This window comes from Mobula birostris, chromosome 10, assembly GCF_030028105.1.
Source record: "Mobula birostris isolate sMobBir1 chromosome 10, sMobBir1.hap1, whole genome shotgun sequence".
NCBI classification, from domain to species: Eukaryota; Metazoa; Chordata; class Chondrichthyes; order Myliobatiformes; family Myliobatidae; genus Mobula; species Mobula birostris.
In genome coordinates, this window is record NC_092379.1 from 66,373,250 (window position 1) to 66,395,822 (window position 22,573).

The 22,573-nt window shown below is 40.9% G+C and overlaps 1 protein-coding gene across 3 annotated transcripts in view; it reads left to right on the forward strand.

Moving 5' to 3' along the window:
• wdr44 (WD repeat domain 44) overlaps positions 1-22,573 on the forward strand; it is an 80,690-nt gene that overhangs the window by 37,687 nt on the left and 20,430 nt on the right. For 2 of the 3 annotated variants that reach the window (XM_072270385.1, XM_072270387.1), the window contains 6 exons: positions 8,900-9,004; positions 15,095-15,231; positions 15,666-15,749; positions 17,609-17,715; positions 18,458-18,609; positions 19,605-19,743. In XM_072270385.1, coding sequence (XP_072126486.1) covers positions 8,900-9,004; positions 15,095-15,231; positions 15,666-15,749; positions 17,609-17,715; positions 18,458-18,609; positions 19,605-19,743 — 724 coding nt within the window. The remainder of the gene's footprint in view (positions 1-8,899; positions 9,005-15,094; positions 15,232-15,665; positions 15,750-17,608; positions 17,716-18,457; positions 18,610-19,604; positions 19,744-22,573) is intronic. The other variant, XM_072270386.1, reaches the window with a different exon arrangement.

Genomic DNA, 22,573 nt, shown 5'->3' on the forward strand with positions numbered 1-22,573 from the left:
TTCCAGCATTTTGCGTGCATGGAAATTTGATTTTTTTTCCTTTGTGTTTAAAAATAAATAAATAAATCTTTTAACGTGTTTCCTTCAATATTTGGAGGTGGTCCAGATGCTTATAACTGATTAACTCTGATCTAACAAATTGAATTATTTTAACATATTTCAGTGAATCATCTCTTGCAATCAATTTATTTTATCAGAACATTATATTTATGCAATGGAAATAATTTCTCTGCCCCAAGTCAAATTTTCATATGTTGTTTCTGTCAATTGGCCAACATGATTGTAATGATTAGCTCACATGACTGCAAACCTGAAGATGTTTATACACCCCATGTTTAGTTCAGGCTAAATTTTACTTTTGCAAATTAGCAGTTGTACAAGTGTAAATCAATGAAACAATATGTTAAAGGGGTCAACATGTAGAACAAGTATAAAATCCCGGACTCAATGTGAGGCAGCAGTGTACACGAGCAATAGAAACTGGGAATCTGGGGTCTGAAAGCTTGTTCATGATCAACTTGTACTACTAACAACTGACTTCACTTTTGTAGTGGGTGTTGAGTTTTGTATTATCTCTTTTCAAGGTGAGCTTCTAAATTGCTTAGTTTATCAATCACAAGATTGAAAAAATTGAACAAGCTAATTATGTATTTTGGAGACAGTGACCACAACTCCCTGACCTTTACCATAGCCTTAGACAAAAATAGGAGCAGACAGTATGCAAAAGTATCTAATTGGGGGAGGGTAAATTAGGAAGTGATTTGGCAGAGACTTGGGAGTGGAAATTGGGAATGGATGTACTCGAGGAAATGCACAACAGAAACATGGAAGTTGTTTAGGGAACACTTGCATGAGATTCTGGATAGGTTTGTCCCTGTGAGGTATGGAAAGGATGGTTGATTGAAGGAACCAGAGTTGACAAAAGATGTGGAATATCTAGTCAAGAGTAATAAAGAAGCATGCATAAGGATTGGGAAGCAAGGGTCGGGCGGGGATCTTGAGAGTTGCAAGGTAGCCAGGAAGGTCCTTAAGAATGTAATTTGGAGAGCTAGAAGAGGACATTAGAAGGCCTTGGTGAGTAGGATTAAGGAAAACCCCAAAGCATTCTACATGTACATGAAAAACAGGAGGACTAATATGAGGGTAGGACCAATCAGGGATAAAAGAGGAAACGTCTGGAGTCAGAGGAGGTAGGGGAGATCCTTAATGAATACTTTGCTTCAGTATTCACCAGTGAGAGATGAATGTGAAGACAGTGTAAAACAGACTGATATGCTGGGACATGTTGATGTTAAGAGAGAGGATGTGCTGGAACCTTTGTGGGGAGAAACATAGGATAGATCAGTCTCCAGGGCTGGACACTATGTACCACAGATTATTTGGGAAGCAAGGGAAGAAATTGCTGTGCCTTTGGCAATACTTTTTGTGTTTTCACTGTCTATGGGAGTAGTGCCAGAGGTTTGGAACGTGGCAAATGTTATTCATTTGTTCTAGAAAGGTAATAGGGATAGTCCTAGGAATTATAGACAGTGAGTCCTGCATCAGTGGTGGGTAAACTATTGGAGGATTCTTAGAGTTAGGATCTGCAGAAGCATGGTCTGGTTAGGGATAGTCAGAATGGCTTAGTGAGGGGCAGGGCATGCCTCATGAAACTAATTGAATTCCTTGAAGTAACAAAACATTTCAATGAAGTAATAGCAGTGTGGTCTATATGAATTTTAGTAAGGCATTTGACAAGGCTTCCTACTGTAGGCTCATTCAGGAAGTCAGGAGACAGGATATTAAGGGAAACTTGGTTGTGTGGATTCAGAAGTGGCTTGCCCACAGAAGGCAGAGGGTGATAGTAGATGGATTATATTCTGCTTAAAATTTGGTGACCAGTGGTGTTGCGCAGGGATCTGTTCTGGGACCTGCTCTTTGTGATTTTTATAATTGGATGAGGAAGGGGAAGGGTGGGTTAGTGAGGTTGGTGGGGTTGTGGATAGCATAGAAGGTTGCTGTAGATTACAATGGAATATTGATAAGAGGCAGATCTGGACTAAGAAGTGGCAGGTGGTGTCGATCCAGAAAAGTGTGAAGTGATTCAAAGCCGTTTCCCATCCTAATGGTTCTTCTCTTAATGCTATGACCTCCTGCCTCATGGTAGGGGGTCAAAGAGATTGTTGGACAGATGGGAGGGATCATTGAAAATGCTAAGGGCCCTGTGTATGCAGCATTCCTGGTAAATATCTGTGATGGGTGGAAGAGAGACCCTGATGATTCTCTCAGCAGTCCTCTGTGGGGACTTGTGGTCAGATGCCTTGAAATTCCCATACCAGATGATATAGGAAATAGGATAAAGACCAGAGCGAAACAATCAGCTATGCTGGATGAGAAGTAAAAGGACAACGCACTGATATGGAAACTGACTTTGTCAGAACACCTGTGATGAAGAAAAGGCCCACGGAATATAGCCTATGAACTGTGTGTTGTGAACAAGTCACTGTAGCTGTCGGAGGGAGTTGGTTTGCAATGATGTGTCCTGGTATGCTTATATAATGTAGACTATGAAAATGAGAATTGATTGACTGGTCAACACTGGGAGAGATGTGGATACAGTAGCATGTGTGGTTGCTACTTGAATTTTTATGGGTCTGGATTAACAACCGAGGGACATGTCCATGTCCCACTGTCATCATTGTACCAGGAAGAGTTGCGTGAGTGGGCCAGTGGTAGAAATGAAGCCAACTGTTCTGCATATCTCTCAAAAAGATGGGCGTAGCTGGGGCCCATGTGAGTGCCTTCAGCAACACCATTGATCTGCAGAAAGTGAATAGAGTTGAAGAAGTTACTGAATGTAGAAAAAAAACTGTCCAGGCAAACCCATTACTTCAGTCTGTTCTTGCCTCCACTCCCCTCCCACACTCTACCCTGATCCATCCTAAATATGCAGCACCCAACTCAAGAACCAACCCCGATATTATCTTCAAGCCCACTAACAGGGTGGTGCTGCTGGACCTGGTGGACCACACTAGAGGCCATATGTCAGCTTTCAGACAGCTCCCTGTATTTCCCTTTGGATCATGACCCCACCACCGAACATTGTGCCATTGTTGTCCGAACAGCCATGAACCTCATTTCCTTATGAGATCTTCCTCCAAGAGTTCCAGTATTATCACGTGCCAGGGCTGAACAGTCTGTTTCTATCTCCTGCCTAAAATCCACAAGCAGGTTTGTGCTTTTAGCTTGTTTTGCCTTCAAACTAATTTCTTCCGACCTTAACTCTCTCCTTTCACCTCTTGTCCAGTCCCTTCCCACTTGTATCTATGACATTTCCAATGCCTTCCACAGTTTTGACAGTTCCTAATTCCCAGGTTCCAATAGACTTACCTTTACCTGGGCATATGATCTACTTGCACCTTCATACCACAGCAGGTTGGTCTGAGGGCACATGGGAAACAGGCTAACTGCCAGTATCCATTACAGACTTGCGTGTATCTTTATAAGCCACCACCTCCCACAGCTGCCTTGATCTCACTCTGCCTCCGGAAAGAACTATTCCATTCTCCATGTTCTTCCATTTTCATTGTATCTACTCTGATGGCAAGACTTTCTGAACAAGTGTCTCTGAAATGTCAGCGTTCTTTTTGATCTATAGCCTTCCCTCTTCCATGGGGCACCACAGTAGCTCAGTGGTTAGCATGACACTATTACAGCTCAAGGTGTCGGAGTTAAAAATTCATTTCCGGCATCCTCTGAGAAAGTTTGTACATTCTTCCCGTAAGTGCACAAGTTTCCTATGGGGACTCTGCTATCCTCCCGCAGTCCAAAGACATACTTGTTAGTAAGTTAATTAGTTACTGTAAATTGTCCTGTGATTAGGCTACAGTAAAATAAGTGGGTTGCTGGTTAGTGCAGCTCATTGGGCCAGAAGGGAATGTTCTGTGCTATACCTCGAATTAATAAATAAATTGCTAACAAAGCCCTTGACTGCATCTCGTCCATTTCTTGTACCTCTACTCTCTTTCTCTCTCCTGGAACAAGGATAGCAGGTCAATGAGTTCCACTAGTCCTCACATCATTAGCCTTAATATTCAACAGATTATCTGCCATTTCTGCCACTTTTGAAAGAGGAGGAGGCACCAGATGCATCTTCCCTCTCCTTCCCTTTCTGTATTTCACAGGGACCGTTGCCTCAGTCCACTCTTCTGTTCCCGCCAACCACCCCACTTAGAGCACTTTCCCATGCAACCAAAGGTAATGCACCTCTTGTCCTTTCGGCTCTTTCCTTCCCACTGTACAGTGATCCAGCTTTTCCAGGGACAATAGTAATTCATTTCACTTCTTTCAATCCAGAGTACTGGATTTAGTGTTCCCAATGTGCTCTCCTCCAGTGGAGGAACAAAACACACGTTGCATGGTCACTGTGCATTCAGTTTGCAGGAGCGCTGCTGAGTTTCCCATTGCCTGACACTTTAATTTCCCATCTCACTTCCACTAAACTGTTCTCTATATATCAGCCACCTGTAATACTTTTTCATCTTGTTATTTTTCCCCTTCTTTCTCTCTTCGTTGAGGACATGCCTGGGGTGTATCTATGGAAAACAGCGCCTATGGCAAGCACTGAAATTGTGCCCCTATCCAAACATCTGATACCCATCTTTTAGATAACTTTACCATAATATCAGCTCAAAAATACAAGTCAACCTCATTAATCTTTTAATTGACAAATGATGGCACTACATGAAAATTATAACTGCACCTTCCTTGCTTTCACTGATGCAAATTAGTCTATGATGTGATCAAAGTCAGTTTTTTCGGTTTCTTCTCTTTCTACACTCAGCAGAGCAAGATCACAGAGTCTGCCTTGACCCATGGAGGCTCTCAAATGCAAAAGTATTAGTTTTAACTTGCTGAATGATCTCTCACAGCTGGCGATGGAAACTGCGATGGGGCAATGCAAAGATTGGGGAAGACGCTCTCATCTCCAGTCCATACTGAACAATAACTTCAAGAAGCTCTTCAGGTTTTGATATTTTCATGTTGACCCGCCTTGATAGCAACATTCTGCAATCCAAAATTTCTTCATATAGCTACTGTTCATCAATATCAGAGCTGTACAATTTGCCCAAATTTTCGCACTTCTTTAGGTCGTGACTGTCGGCGCCATAACGCAGTCCCTCGAAAGCGAGAACGAACCCAAACTTGGCATCAGTGTCGTGCAAACAAGCGAACCTTTCGTCCATTTCTCTGTGAAGACGGTCGAGTCCCTTCATGACTCTTTAGAGAGCTTCGATGGTTCCAAAAAACGTGACCATTATTGTATCCTGCTTGGCTGAATGTACACCCACCAAGTTGAGTGAGTGGTTGTCACAATTCACAAACACTGCCAGGTTGTTTTTCTCACTTATTCTTTGATGAACACCACTTCTGTGTCCAGCCATCACAGCAGAATTGTCATAGCACTGTTACCAACAATCTTGTAGGCCCATTTCGTCCTTCTCTAGCTGTTTCAAGATGTCTTCAACCAAGCTCTCAGCATCCTTCTGGCTTATCTGGATAAAACCAAGGAAGAACTCTCTAACATGGACTGTTTTCCTCTCGAAATCAACTTCCACATACCTCACTACTTCTGACATTTGCTCACGGTGTGCCTGATCAGGAGTCAAGTACTTGGCTTTACGAATGCTTCTCAGTAAACTCTGGCGAACAGTGAATGCCATCATGTGAATGAGTTCATGCTGGACACCCGGTGAAAGCTAAGACGTGGATCCTGGATGACTTTCCAAATGAGTGAGGTGTTCTTTTATGACAGGGTCAAAGATGGCCAGTAGTTTCAGTAAGCCAAGGAAATTTCCCCATGTTGGAGTTATCATCTAGCTGAAGTGACTCCCTGTGTCCTCGCAAAGCCAGGTTCTGAGTCGCAAGGAATTTTATGCAGTGAAGGATTGTTGTCAAGGTATCACGCCACTTCTGCTTTTCCTTCTCAATCTGTGACTGAAATACCGCATCAATAACTCCTCTGTTTTCTGCTAAACTTCTTTCCATTTCTTTCCACTGTGTGAAGCATTCCCGATGATTCTTGGCATCTTCATGAACAATAATCCTTTCAGGTGCTTTCCACTGGTTGAATCCACTTTCCTGCTCCAATGAGGATTGATGGTCTGACCGAGCATAGAGAAGACAACAGATACAAAATGCAGACTTTTTAGAAGGGGAATAGACCAGCCATGAGTGAGTCACTTCCTCACCATGACACTTCCCAATTTCCTCTTGAACCAAGTTTTGTTCATTGAGCGGTTATTTGTTGGTAGGAAAGGCCCCTCATTGTTCGGGAAATATTTTGAACCTAGCTTTATTATTTCTGTTCTCAACGCGTCAGGCAGAATTGCTTTTCCAGTATCCTTGTCAAGCTTCAGAAGTCCAATGCCATGCCATTCAGTCACTTCTGGTACGACAGTTTGAGGCTGTTTGACACCATCCAGTTCACGAGGTTCAGTGTTGTCAGGTTCAATCTCGTCAGTACACTCAACATCACCACCACCACCACCATCGTCTTCCCCTCCTGTCATGTCCACATTCTCTGTGGCAGCCTCACTCTTAATCTCGTCATATTCGGATTTACCTGACTTGACTTCCTCCTCGGCTTGTGACGCATTTGTACTTGATCTACCTTCGTATTCTAACAAGCTTGTAGCAGGTGCAGGCGACTCCATGGAACGTGTTGAACTACTTGTTCTGGACTTTTCAAAGAAGGGCATGAAGAACTTGCTCAACTTCTTGGCTTCCTTCGCCTCCAACGTTCGTCTCTTCCGTTCTTCAGCTGCACTTTCCTCCTTTGTGAAGCAACATTTCATGGTCTTCTTACACAATGCTCTGAAATAAGGCCATCCTAGTGCTTCTCACCCATGATTATCAAAGACAGATCATGCATCTGAAGAAAATTCTTTTGTCACTATCCGAGGATGGCTTGTCTGTCTTTAATAGAAACTGTTCAGTGGCGCCCCCTTGCAAGTGGCACCCAGGGCACGTGCCATACCTGCCATACCTTAGATATGCCGCTGGACATGCCCACTCTGATGTGCTGGGCTTGTCGTACTCCGCGTTTCATACCTCCCACTTTCTTTTGCCTGGTTCTTCTGTCTATGTTCTCATCCTCTCCAACTTCTTCATTGACCCGATAACCTCAGTTTAGTGTTAATCCCTATTGTCACTCTGATTTTACCCTGTATGGGACATTCATCTCCCCCCCACCCCCACTCTTACAAGCTTCTTTTATTTCCTTCCCAGCTCTGACCTGAAACATTAGCACTGTTTCTTTTCCCACTGATGCGGCCTGACTTGCTGAGCATTTCCAACATTTTCTGTTTTCTGTTGTTATGGCTTAGAATTAGTTTGCTCAACATTTCATTTGCTCGATCAGAATTTTGGAAACCTACTAAATGATATTGTGGGAACACCTTCTTTGTGTGCATCACAGTGGTTCAGGATGTAACACCTTACCAGCGACTCATGGGAAGCTCTTGATGAGCCTTAAATGTGGTCCTTGTGGGGACATCCATAGCTTTTGAATGAAAACCAAGGCCTGGCTTTCACCTTGTAAGCGTTGGAAAGACTATGGAGAGTCAGTGCTGATTGACTTAACAGACCACTCAGCCCTTTGACCTGCTGTTCTCGCCACATTATTTGTATCCAATCTAACTAAGTTTATGGTAATTGGTGACACTAAAAATATTGGTGCAGAATTAACCTGTGGCCATTCTGTCACGTCAAACAGAGGCAAACTCTTGTTAGAGAGGATTATGTTCCAACAGTTGTGTGTAATTAATATTGCTTGCTACTTAACAAGTTTAGCCCAAATTTTGCAGTGTCTCACTACAAACATGTTTGCACTGTTGAAATTGCTAAAGGACCACATCAGCAAATATTCTCAGTTGTAGGAAATAGCTTTAAATTCTTACTTGTCTTCACTATTTGCTAATTCATAAAACTTAACTTTCTGTATATTTACTAAAGTGGGGTTAGTCCATTAAAATCATTTTAGAATCAGATATCATTTTGTGCTCTATCGTGTCTGGAATCTTTTCTGGGTCAATGCAGAACCCTTTCTAACAAGCAATAAAGAGAAATTAGCCAAATATCTTTTTCTTTAAAAAAAATTACAGACCATTCATAACTTTTTTTTTCTGTGAATACCACAAACACACAAAATGCTGGTGGCCAGGCAGCATCTATGGAAAAGAATGCAGTCGATGTTTTGGGCCAAAACCCTTCAACAGGACTTGAGAAAAGAAATTGAGGAGTAGATTTGAAAGGTGGGGGAAGGAGAGAGAGACAGCAGGTGATAGGTGAAACTTGGATCCACTGTCGGGATAAGGCCACACTTAGGGTGGAGGAACAACACCTTGTATTCCATTTGGGTAGCCTCCAACCTGATGGCATAAACACTGATTTCTCAAACTTCTGGTAATCCCTCTCTCTCCCACCCCCTTCTCCATTTCCCATCTCCTTGTCCTCTCTCATGTTATCTCGTTGCCCATCATCACCTCTGGTGCTCCTCCCTCCCCTTTTCTTTCTTCCATAGCCTTCTGTCTGTCACCAGTCAACTTCCTAGCTCTTTGCTTCATCCCTCCCCTTTCAATTTTCACCTATCGCCTGGCGTTTGTTTCTCCCCTTCCCCCACCTTTCAGATCTACTCCTCAGCTTTTTTTCTCCAGTTCTGCTGAAGGGCCATAATGTCAACTATTCTTTTCCATAGATGCTGCCTGGCCTACTGAGTTTCTCCAGCATTTTGTGTGTGTTGTTTGGATTTCCAGCATCTGCAGATTTTTCTCTTGTTTTAAATATGTTAAACTTGAGTTTATCTGATTGCTGCCTTTTCATTTGATGAGGGAGCTTTTTGTTTTGAACTTCAATACAGGAAAATGGGAAAAAGGCTGGTGAGTTGCCATCGGGTATTCCTGAAACTGAAGAAATGGGACCTCAAAGGCCAAGGTCAAACTCGGGACGAGAACTTACAGATGAGGTGAATTTTATCATGTCTAGTAGAATTGAGAAGTCCTGTCTAAGATGTGATATAATTTATAGAAATGCAAATTGATATGATATGACTAATCAAACGTTTGAATTAAATTCTAAGTTGTTAGTCACATGTTGTTAGTCAGATAAGATATAGAAACATAGAAATATAGAAAATAGGTGCAGGAGTAGGCCATTCGGCCCTTCGAGCCTGCACCGCCATCTATTATGATCATGGCTGATCATCCAACTCAGAACCCCGCCCCAGCCTTCCCTCCATACCCCCTAACCCCCATAGCCACAAGGGCCATATCTAACTCCCTCTTAAATATAGCCAATGAACTGGCCTCAACTGTTTCCTGTGGCAGAGAATTCCACAGATTCACCACTCTCTGTGTGAAGAAGTTTTTCCTAATCTCGGTCCTAAAAGGCTTCCCCTCTATCCTCAAGCTGTGACCCCTCGTTCTAGACTTCCCCAACATCGGGAACAATCTTCCTGCATCTAGCCTGTCCAATCCCTTTAGGATCTTATACGTTTCAATCAGATCCCCCCTCAATCTTCTAAATTCCAACGAATACAAGCCCAGTTCATCCAGTCTTTCTTCATATGAAAGTCCTGCCATCCCAGGAATCAATCTGGTGAACCTTCTCTGTACTCCCTCTATGGCAAGGATGTCTTTCCTCAGATTAGGGGACCAAAACTGCCACAATACTCCAGGTGTGGTCTCACCAAGGCCTTGTACAACTGCAGTAGTACCTCCCTGCTCCTGTACTCAAATTCTCTCGCTATAAATGCCAGCATACCATTCGCCTTTTTCACCGCCTGCTGTACCTGCATGCCCACTTTCAATGACTGGTGTATAATGACACCCAGGTCTCGTTGCACCTCCCCTTTTCCCAATCGGCCACCATTCAGATAATAATCTGTTTTCCTATTTTTGCCACCAAAGTGGATAACTTCACATTTATCCACATTAAATTGCATCTGCCATGAATTTGCCCACTCACCCAACCTATCCAAGTCACCCTGCATCCTCTTAGCATCCTCCTCACAGCTAACACTGCCACCCAGCTTCGTGTCATCCGCAAACTTGGAGATGCTGCATTTAATTCCCTCATCCAAGTCATTAATATATATTGTAAACAACTGGGGTCCCAGCACTGAGCCTTGCAGTACCCCACTAGTCACCGCCTGCCATTCTGAAAAGGTCCCGTTTATTCCCACTCTTTGCTTCCTGTCTGCTAACCAACTCTCTACCCACACCAATACCTTACCCCCAATACCGTGTGCTTTAAGTTTGCACACTAATCTCCTGTGTGGGACCTTGTCAAAAGCCTTCTGAAAATCCAAATATACCACATCCACTGGTTCTCCCCTATCCACTCTACTAGTTACATCCTCAAAAAATTCTATGAGATTCGTCAGACATGATTTTCCTTTCACAAATCCATGCTGACTTTGTCCGATCATTTCACCGCTTTCCAAATGTGCTGTTATCACATCCTTGATAACTGACTCCAGCAGTTTCCCCACCACCGACGTTAGGCTAACCGGTCTATAATTCCCCGGTTTCTCTCTCCCTCCTTTTTTAAAAAGTGGAGTTACATTAGCCACCCTCCAATCCTCAGGAACTAGTCCAGAATCTAACGAGTATTGAAAAATTATCACTAATGCATCCACTATTTCTTGGGCTACTTCCTTAAGCACCCTGGAATGCAGACCATCCGGCCCTGGGGATTTATCTGCCTTCAATCCCTTCAATTTACCTAACACCACTTCCCTACTAACATGTATTTCGCTCAGTTCCTCCATCTCACTGGACCCTCTGTCCCCTACTATTTCTGGAAGTATATGTGCAACATTGTACTCAATGAGTGTTTCAGGAGTGATTTTGAAAACCCTTTCGTATTCTCTATCAATGTACAAAGGTTGTATCAATTAAAGGTTCTGTTCATGACCACTTGTGTAAAAGCTGAATGGATTTACAATTGTTACTTGGGTTTTCATAATTCCTAGTGGAAGTTTTTGCTTTGTAAGAATTTTTTTGAATAAAGCTAATTCTCTTTTTTGGCCATTTTTCACAAATATTCCTGGCTTATTTCACTCATTATCCAATCCAAACAATCATTATTATTATTTGAAATCAAAAGACAACTGATTACATTTTTAATTCTGCATAACATTACAACAAAGTAAGAGTTGCTTAACTTTACATCCTCAAATATACTTCCCAGCAGTAAGGAGAATACTATCTTGGTCAAACATGCCAGAGGCAATTTGGGTGAACTATGGCATGCAAAACTATATTTTTGTGTTTAATTTGAGCATACATAGCTCCCATAGTATTATTAAATGTAAGAGATCTGCCATACGTACACAAGTTCATTTCTACAAGTGGCAGAACTAGTTTCCCTTTTCTCTCCATTTTTAGTAACTTTTTATAACAGATGTTTCCGATGCTATGTGCTACAGTACTGTAGAGGTATGGTTATTATATAGAGTGATTTTTGTTTTTTTTTTGACATGTGGACGAAGGAGATCTGTTAAGCTGCAGGATTTCCAGGCAAACAATTCAGAGATTGAGAAGTAAGCTCTTCTCGGTATATGCTAGCAATGGCAGAAAAGGCCAAAGCAAAGTAAACATTGTTGTACTATACTATAAACCCCTCTGAAATTTGAGGAGATGCGTTAGGAGCATTATGAGCATTTGTCAACTCGCCGAGATATCAAATAATTGATCGTTAGCAGTGATAAAGGAGCACAGCAAGAGTAGGGTTAATTGCCTGAGTCTTAATGGAACCACAAGGTTTGGTTGCAACTTGGCAGTTTTGAGGACATGTTCATTGTGAAATATGTGAATTCAGCTGTAGAAAGTGGCTCCACAGTGTAGCAAAAGTGTTTACAGATACGCAAAGTTCTCCAAACTGAGACAAATGTTGGTTGTGCAGCAAAGTGCAAAATCTGCAGAGAGGAAGTACTGCCAAGGTTGCTTAGATGTTACAGGAATTGTGGGTGATAGTAGTTTGCTGAAAAAGAAAATGATGTGTGTGGCAAGCAGAGTGTGTATGGTGTGGTTTGACAGTTCATTTTTAGAATCCATGGTGAGGAGGACATTGAACAAGATGAGTCCTGCAGAAATGAACGTCAAATTTAGAATACCAATTGAAAGCAATGTATATGGCACCAAACTTGGTTAAAATTGAAAGGAAAACATGGTAGATGTGCCTAAGCCAGGAAGTTAGTGCAAGGACAACAATGTGTCTCGTAGCAAACAGTTAATCTCAGCACATTTTCCCCCGGGATCAATAAAGTATGACTATGACTATTTGAAATTGATGAATCATGCTGTTCTCGTATATCAGAACTACACTGGAGTTTGCAAAAACATTTGAAACTCAAAAGATTGAGGGAGGTGATGATTTCTTTGTAGTGGATTAGAAAGATTCAATGCCTATATCTGAAAGTATTCTACAACAATGATGGGAGATAAAGGTGCACCATGTAAAATTCCTTGTAGGTAATAATTTCATCAGCAAAACTCATTAAAGAGCATGCAGGTGACTTTCACAGAACAGAGAAACAAGACAGTTTCCTCTAATTTGAGATGAGTGTAAAAAGCCGCTCTCCCACTGAAGTCTTGCTTGTGGCTCTCAAAGAAACATGGAATTGAGCTGGACTGACTTAGTTTGCCAGAGATTGAACACCTGATAGATATGCTCATTGTCTAATCTAGCATTTTTGAAAAATCAAGCAACTGCCTGAAAATTCACTGAGTGGAGTTAATGTAGTCATGAGGAAAAGCTGCTCCTGTCTAAATAGGAGACATTTGCCAGATTTCAGTAGAGCAGCATTTCATTGTGCTTGATGCAGAAATAGGGTACTGGGACACAAAGTTCGATGTGGGTTTCAATTGATCTAATTTCAGTATGTTACTCCATTGATGATAATAGAGAAATAAAACATTAAGAGATAGTTTTATCCTGAAGGAAAGCTGCGGTGAGCAGATACAGGAAGAAGCAACTGAAGTAGAGCAAGCAAAAATATCAGTTACAAATAAAGGAAGTCTCCCTCGCAGGTCACTTATTCACTAATGACGAACTTCACAGTTGTTGCTGAAGTACAACGTTTTCTGGGCTTTGACTACTTCTGCTCCAACCAAATGAGCCATGTGAACTCTTTAGGCATCTGTGAAAGGAGATGGAGTGGTGATGCTTTGTTACCCATGAACAAGCTGCCAATTGAATCAAACACGAGGAAATCTGCAGATGCTAGAATTTCAAGCAACACACATAAAAGTTAGTGGTGAATGCAGCAGGCCAGGCAGCATCTATAGAAAGAGGTACAGGCGACGTTTCGGGCTGAGGCCCTTCGTCAGGACTAACTGAAAGAAGAGCTAGTAAGAGATTAGAAAGTGGGAGGGGGAGATCCGAAATGATAGAAGACAGGAGGGGGAGGGATGGAGCCAAGAGCTGGACAGTTAATTGGCAAAAGGGATATGAGAGGATCATGAGACAGGAGGCCGAGGGAGAAAGAAAAGGGAGAGGGGGGGAAAAAACCAGAGTATGGGCAAAGGGTATAGTGAGGGGGACAGAGGGAGAAAAAGGAGAGAGAGAGAAAGAATGTGTGTATATAAATAAATAATGGATGGGGTACGAGGCTGGGGTGATATACTGCATCTGGTGCTCCCGATGTGGCCTTCTGTATATTGGCGAGACCCTACGCAGGGGGAGGTGGGGCATTAGCAGAAGTTCAAGAAGTCAGTGTTCATGCCATCAGGTCGGAGGCTACCCAGACGGAATATAAGGTGTTGTTCCTTCAACCTGAGTGTGGCTTCATCTTTACAGTAGAGGAGGCCGTGGATGGACATGTCAGAATGGGAATGGGACGTGGAATTAAAATGTGTGGCCACTGGGAGATCCTGCTTTCTTTGGCGGACAGAGTGCAAGTGTTCAGTGAAACGATCTCCCAGTCTGCGTCGGGTCTCGCCAATACACAGAAGGCCACATTGGGAGCACCAGATGCAGTATATCACCCCAGCCGACTCAAAGGTGAAGTGTCGCCTCACCTGGAAGGACTGTCTGGGGCCCTGAATGGTGGTAAGGGAGGAAGTGTAAGGGCATGTGTAGCATTTGTTCTGCTTACAAGGATAAGTGCCAGGAGAGAGATTGGTGGGGAGGGATGGGGGGGGAACGAATGGACAAGGGAGTCGCGTAGTTGAATCAATATGTCTTGGTGGTAGAGTCCAGATCACATGACATTGCAGATGGCTTGCAAAAGAGTTAAACAAAAATGATCTTGCAAAAAGCTTGGTGGATAGCACACAAAAGCAGAATATTGACAAACATGTTAGGCACAAATTGAAAAAGAGATACACTAACTTTGGACAGGATACACTGCACTGGTGATATACGAGGAGTGATTGATACGTTCGTGGCCTAAGGTAGAAGGAGTCATTTATTTTTCAACATAGTGCCCTCCTACACTTACACACTTAGTCCAGCAGTCATGGAGCATACAGATCTTGGACGTCCAGAAAGTATCCACGGCAGGGGTGATTGGTAAGTTAGTGGCCTAAGGTAGAAAGAGATGAGTTATACAGCTCTTGTTACATGCACATGCAGTTCAACTCTTTGAGTGATTATGCAGAAAGTTTGAAGTTGTTAACTCACAACAAGCTGGAGGAACTCAGCAGGTCGGGCAGCATCCGAAGTTAATAACTCATCTCCTTCTACCTTAGGCCACGAACTTATCAATCACCCCTCTATGTCCAAGCTATTCATTTGCTTCTGTTGAGCTCCTGCATGGAGGACCAGACATTTCAGAAAAGCTTGCAATTTAAAAATTTATAGGCATACTTGTAATTGACACAGCCCCAGAAAGATACAAAATAAAAGCAGGCACTTCAGCTCATCTTTATTTCATTAGTATGACTGTCAATAAAATTGTTGTTGTGCAATCGGAAAAACTTTTTGGATTTTCTTTACAAATGCTGCACACAATTCCTTAGTCAAATCACATCAAAAGATTTGGTTTTCTGCATTTAATCCTCCTTTGATTTTCTTGAAAATCCACCAATAAACATTTCTTTCGCAAAAGGAAATTCTTGCAAGTGTGATGGTGAAAAATCTGGATACAGGGGAAGAGATCCCTCTCAATATGGCTGAGGAGAAACTTCCCAAAGGTCTTAACCCATTGACGTTACATATTATGCGTCGGACAAAGGAGTATGTAAGGTACGCAAAGCATCATTCACTTCATGCCTTCATGCCCTCACACCCTCCCTGTCACAGAAATCTGTTCTTTGTTACTGATGATACCATTCACTTTGGAAAATTATATTAAATCCTAGCTGAATTTATGATCAGTCTTCTTGGTAGTTTAGATTTCTGTTGGCTGTTGTATTGAACTGTGTAGTGTTAACTGTAAAGATACAATTTTTCTTAAGTAAACTGATGTCTAAGATTGTCAGAAATAGACAGAGCCAAGCATGTATGAAAGTGATTTGATTTTCTGTGAATTTAGACCAACAGTCTGCATGGCTTGCTGAGTTTCTGTAGTATTTTGTGTGTTGCTCTGGATTTTCATCACCTGCAGAATCTCTTGTGTTTATGATTATTATTTATCTGTTAACAAGTAGATTTTAATCAGAATGGTTTTGCAACTTTAGTAATGATGCCGCACAGTCAGATGATGAAGAGAAGATTCAACCCACTCAGACTGAGCAAGATGGCCATAAAATCAAACAGAAAACGTAAGAACTTATTCCCATAATGTTCAGTTTTCATTGTAATAGAAATATTTGGCAATATTTTTAAAACAAGTATTTTTATTTATATTTAAATTAGTATTATGATTTACAAATTAGAGCATACTTTTATCTTCCCTATGTCTGCATTTTAGCATGTTTTGTCATGATTTCTAATGTATATGATGTCCTGACAATTGACAACTGTTAGTGAAACATAATATAAATATCTTGCATTCTCCAACCCCATGGTGCAAGACAAAACGTATATCATTCTTTCTCAAACTATTTGGTACAGCACATAAGAGCTTTTTCATTTGCCATTGTTCTTCATTGCGGATATAATAAAGGCCGAAAATCCTTAAATTGCAGTATTTTGAACTAATAATGACACATGCAGATGAAAGTGTCTCTGTGAGGCATATATTCTTCATTCAAAATTCCTCGTTGGTATAGAAGAAATCAAGCAGATGTGGGTCTTATTGGCAAAGGCAGCATTTACTGCCCATGCCTAATTGCCCTTGGACTGAATGGTTTGATTGGCAATTTTACAAGACAGTTTAAAAAGTCAATTAAGTCACTGTTTGGAGTTGCGACAAACCAGATTGGGTAAAGAAGGCAGATTATATTTTCTAAAGGACGTTACTGAAAGAGGAGAAATTTTACAGAATCTGGTAGTTGCATGATCAGCATTACTTCCTCTAACTTTTTTTCCTGCATTATTTGATATAAATTCCCTGACAGTCCCTGGTGGAATGCTGCAAATCTGTTGAGGTATCCTTCTTCCAGGGATTTAGTTCCAGATTTCCTTATCCTGTCTATACACCCAAATAGCTGTATAATGATGAGAAATTCTGATAGTTTTCCAGCGTTTAAACACAAAATTTGGATTATACTGTATGTTACAAAAATGATTGAGGTTTCAATATACAAACGTTTGTACTTAATGTGAGTCTTCTTGCTTTATTGCAATGTAGTGGGCTATACAGGTAAGCATAATTTGAGGAGCTCCTTTCGAAGAAAATTACCAAAGTAGGTTGGATCAAGTAACCTTTCTATCTGGTACAATTGTCTTTAAAATGTGGAGTGCTTGTTTTGGGCAGACTTGATTTACTCTGGTCTTGAGCAATTGATTTCTGTAACTGGGATATGCCTGCAAATCCAATCCCATTAACCTCCCTGAGACCATTGTGTTACTACATCCTTGAAATTTAAAAATAAAATTTATGGTTCTCTAATGTAATTGTTATTCTGATTGTGTATTTTTTTCAATTGCCATTTGAGGGTTTGATTCTTACTACTGTTTGTAAGGAGTTTTTACATTCTCCCTGATAACACATTTCACTGTGCTTCAATGTACATATAACAAATAAGACTATTCTTTAATTTGATGCTACCGTTAATTACTTGGGATTCTGGAAGACTGTAAACAGCAGTGGGGGAGAAAATGATGAAATTATTGAAAGAGACAATGTAAGATGCACCCATCTGTTCCTCCTTGTGTCTTCACCCAATATTGTACCTACCTCACCACAAGAAGAAAGAATTTGGATAGTTTATTTTTTGACTGTGTTTACAAGATGCAAGCAGGAGAGGATACGTGCATCTTATTTTTTTTTAGCAAATTGAGATCCCTTTCTGTTGTGTAATGCAACTTTACAAAACAGAATGTAAAGAATTTTAAATTGTTGTTGAGCCTTCTTTAAAAAGTTGCTTCTGGAAACAGTTTTCAATTTTATTCATTCTTACAGTTTGATATGAGTATTAAAATCTAGCTGCCTTAACATCAGCATTCTGGTCTATAATCAGAGTACTTTCAGGAGATATAAAATGTATATTGTCTGATGAATTTAATGCTTTTCTAGTAATCAACTAAAGAAGTTTTTGGGAAAATCGGTGAAGAGAGCAAAGCATCTTGCTGAAGAATATGGTGAAAAAGCTGTAAATAAAGTTAAAAGTGTCCGAGGTGAAGGTACATTTAAAAATAAATGACTTTACTTTTTATTTTGTAAAATGACATCTGCTCAGAGTCATTTCTTGTGATTAATTAGTAGGCTAACTTTAACTTCTGTATATTTTCCTTTGCTCCAAATACAATATTATTGCTGCCGCCTTTGGCAGACCTCTGGAATTGAGATGACTTGCTTCCTCTACGGTTGAATTCTGAATTGCAGTGAACGTTTGTGGGATCCATAGACTTCACACAGATGGAGTTTGATGGTTGAGAATAGGTTGTTCTGAATATTGGATGCTGCTGGCCTCCACTGGCTACCATCGGAGATGCACTGTGTTTAGTATTTCCCAAATGCTTTCTTGATAGTCCCATAAGTTAGTTGCACTTTTTCCAGGAATTTGAAAAATTCTTGGAACAGTTCTTTTGGCCTCCTTGAATTGCTTGATGTGCAGAGCTCAAAATAGACTGCATAAGCAACTGGCTAAAGGCTGACTGGTACATAGTAGCTGTTGTAGATTTGCATTATTGAAAGGTGACTCCCAGGATGTGGGAAATGGTTCGTGGTGACTCGCATCTTTTGGTTTGTAAGGCGACGCAGGAAGAACAAGGAAGTTTAAATGATGCATTTTATGCATGTTTAATACACACTTGGTTTCACAAATTCTAACTAGTTTTGTAACATCACATTCTTAGAGCAATGTTTCATCATTTCATGACCTTGAATCGTTACTTAATATTGTCAATTTCTGTTGTTTTCAAGTGTTCCATTTGGATCAAGATGATGCTTCTTCTAGTGACGATGAGGGTATGCCTTACACAAGGCCTGTCAAGTTTAAAGCAGCACACAGTTTCAAAGGGCCTTTTGACTTTGATCAGATTAAAATGGTCCAAGATCTCAGCGGAGAACACATGGTAAGTTCTAATTTTAGTAGGCCATATTATTTCCTGTCTCTATTTCTTAAATTCTTGGTTCTTGCTCTGTTGTTTTTGCCAAGTGTATTACTTTACAGTCAAGTAGGTAGAAACTCCCAGGTTTATGACAATACTTCCTTCAGTACAATGGCTAGGAATTTCCTGAATGCAAACAGTCAAATTTTGTTGAATTTTTTTTATAACTCTGTTGTGGTGGCTGTTTAATCCAGATTAGGAATTTAGGTCCAGATCAGTACTGAAAGCAAACTACCAGTGGGTCTACAGTTTATACAAGTGGGATAACTTCACTGAAACAAAGTGTTTAGGGTTTTGCTAACTAGTTTAAGAACAGAATGGTTGAAGGGAAATAGCTCTTCTTGAACCTGGTAATGTGAGTCGTCAGGCTTCTGTACCTCCTGCCTGATGGTAGCTATGAAAAGATGGCAGAGCCAAAATGATAGTGCAGAGAGACCTTGAGGGTCCTGTCATTAAAAGTGGCAGGCACATTGAGAAAGTGGGTAAGAAAAAAGATGTGGTTCTGGGCCTTATCAAATGACAAGCTTTTACACTAATCCTGCTCTAACTGGATTTAGTTCTTGAAGGTTATGATGTTTTCAGCAAAAGCATAGGTAGATGACAGTGGTTCCAAGAATGAAGGATTAAGGATCAGTGGAGGGGCTGGAACATTTTTAGCAAAGAAAAAAGTAAAGGGATATGTGATCTAAGTCTACAGGATAATGAGGGTTTCGGAGAGAATGGATTTGTGAATAGAATCCATTGTGGTTTTCAACCTAGAGAGTTACTCTAGTTGAGAGCTTGAGGGACTGATTGGCCTCTTCCTGTGCCTTAACCATTCCATGGATCTATAATTATGCTGATAATATTATCTGATGTCTACCCTTAGAATCTAGGCTATTAATCAACTTGCCATACAAGAAAAGTGGTTTGATTATTGTACATATCACAGGAAATGAAAATTGAGATTTTGTTTCTAGGGAGCTGTGTGGACAATGAAGTTTTCACACTGTGGTCGATTACTTGCAACAGCCGGTCAAGACAAAGTTGTGAGGATCTGGGTTTTAAAGAATGCTTGGGACTATTTCAACAATATGAGAATAAAATACAACACTGAAGGTAATCATCATCGCCAAATGGGGCTACTTTGACTCTTTGTATACACGAGTGCATCAGTTGTAGTATTAGCTTCTGTATGTGGAGTTGGAAAGTTGTAGAAGAAGTATATTTATGACTGAAATATCCTGTGCAAACATTGGTTCAAGGAGACATAAATTGTTTGAGTTCTATAGTTGGTGGAGCCCGTTTATATGTAGCTTCCAAGAGCTTCAAATCCCTTGATATTAGAAATAGTAAATTAAGGTTTAGGAATTGGAGAGTGGATGGTGAAATCTGCCAGTAACATTGAATGTTAGGGAGCCCAAATTGCATTTATGCCTTAGGTGGCTTTTTATTGACAGAGGGAGACCATTCTGTCTGTTAGCTCTTCTGATTCTTAAAGCAATCTCATTTCTCCCAGCGCACAAAGCACTGGAGGAACTCAGTGGGTTGGGAAGCATCTTTGGAGGGAAATGAACAGTCAGCATTTCAGGCTGAGGCCTTTCATCTGGCTTTCAGTAGTCTCAGAGATGTTCTAGTGCTTTGGGTGTTGCTCCAGATATCAGCAGCTTCAGGCTCATGTCCCTATTTGTACCACTTTGCTATAATTCAGTCCCATATTCCCATGAACCCCTCGTGATCCTTGAATCATCCACCTGTACGTAGGGATATGTTTTAGTAACCAGTTAAAATGTCAGTGAACTCTTATTTGGGATGTGCGATAAAACTGCAGAGCCAAGGGGAAACCCGTGCAGTGGTAGGAAAGATGTGCATGCTGCACACAGACAGCACTGGGATTAACCTTACATCACTGAAGTTGAGGCAGCAGCAGCTTTGTGTTTTTCCCAATCAACTGCCAATCTGGGTGTTTGTTCCCCATCCCCATTGCAGGATTCAATAGAATGGTTCCTGGTTTGGTGGATTTGTCATCTGAGGAGAAATTAAACAGACTAAATCCGTACTCTCAGGTTTGGAAGAATGACGCTACAGAGAAACAAATTCTCCTAGGCTTTTTGGTCTCATTGATCACGTGGATAGTCAGAGGCTTTTTCCCATGGCTGAAATGGCTAACACGAGAGGGCAGAGTTTAAAGGTGTTTGCAAGTAGGTACAGAGGAGAAGTCAGGGGTAAGTTTTTTACGCAGAGGGTGGTGAGTGTGTGGAATGGGCTGCCAGTAGCAGTGATGGAGGCGGATACGATAGGGTCTTTTCGGAGACTCCTGGATAGGTACATGGAGCTTAGAAAAATAGAGGGCTAAGGGTAAGCCAAGGGAATTTCTAAGGTAAGGACATGTTCGGCACAGCATTGTGGGCCAAGGGTCTGTTTGTGCTGTAGGTTTTCTATGTTTCTATGCTTGTCAGAGTGGGTTCAGAATTGATTTCCTTCGGCACGGATGTCACAGATGCATAATAAGGGTTCAGGCATGCAAACCAGAATAAGGAGAAATTTATTCACCCAGAGACCAGCAAATCTTTGGATTCTCAACCCAAGAGGTTCAATCACTTTGTATGTTCAAGGCCGTCGTTGTTAGATTTTTGGATGTTGGAGTACTCGGGGGTGGTATAGCACAGAAAGGTGATGCTGAGGTAATAGATCATTGCAGAGTAGCCTATTTACATTCTTGCATGATGTATCTTTTTAAGGGTAGATGCTGTGGGGAGGAGAGAGACAGTATCACAGGAACAGCGTGGTTCAGCAAATTAATCTTAAGTTTGTACTTGAGGAATGTCTGATTTTTGATATTGTGAAAGGATTTGTTTAGAAATTTGGTTTATTACTGACTATTCAACTCTTTAGAGTGAAATGGAAATTGCTGTTAAATGAAATAGCTTTGTGCTTATTTTGAAGGGCGCTTTTTATAGAAGTAAACATTTATATGAAGTCAACAGCTTAACACCAACTGTCTGCTTTCATTTCTAAGAAAATAAGAAAACAAAATAATTCTTGATTTCAGTGCTTGCACAAACATTCCTTCCTCCTTGGGTCCACCATCCCACCTGCTCCTGTTGGATTAGACTATTTCATTAGATTAGACTGTTTAATTATTATTTTCTTTGCAGTTTAACAATTGAAATACATGCAGATAATTAAGTAGTTCTTGTATGCATATATCCTCTCATGGCGATACAAACTATAATTCTGGAACACCCTGAAGCAACGAGCTCCTTTGTTCTACATTAATTAAATACAGTGCTTTCTCATTAGTTAAATTGGTTCTGCAGTATTGAATAGTAGCTTTCTAATTGGTTAATTCTTATCTATAATTTTGAATGGAATTTTCCTTATCTCTATGGGTATAAAATAGCTAAACACAAAGCAGTGCCATTTTGATCTTCTTTAATCTTGGCTTTCTGCACTAGTTGACCCCTATCACGTTCTGTTTCAATTTCTGTTTGCTCTATCAGCTCTTATTAAAATGACAGTGAAGCAACAAGTTTTGTGCCTTTTGCCTGTCTTCTGAAAAGATCTTGGATTAAAACATCAGAATCCAACGGTCCGATATCCTTTGTTTCCTTAAGTGTGCAAAAATCCATCAGTTGTACCTTCAACAATTAAATATCCTTAGATTAATAGAGAAATCCAAAGAATCAAACTGCTCAAGATATCTTTTGATTCCTAAAGCCTTATATGTCTGAGTCCTGCCAGCCAGAGCAAATAGACTCTCAGTATCAGTTGTCAATACCTCTCAGAATCATCCATTTCAGTACTCATGCCTGATCTAGCTCCATGTGGACATGACCCATTGTACTCTCTCTTCTTGTCGGACAATCATGTACCTGGGAACCAAGCCAGTGAAGCAACACTGCACTGCCTCTAAGCAAAGTACGTCCTTCCAAGTGCAAGGTCAGAA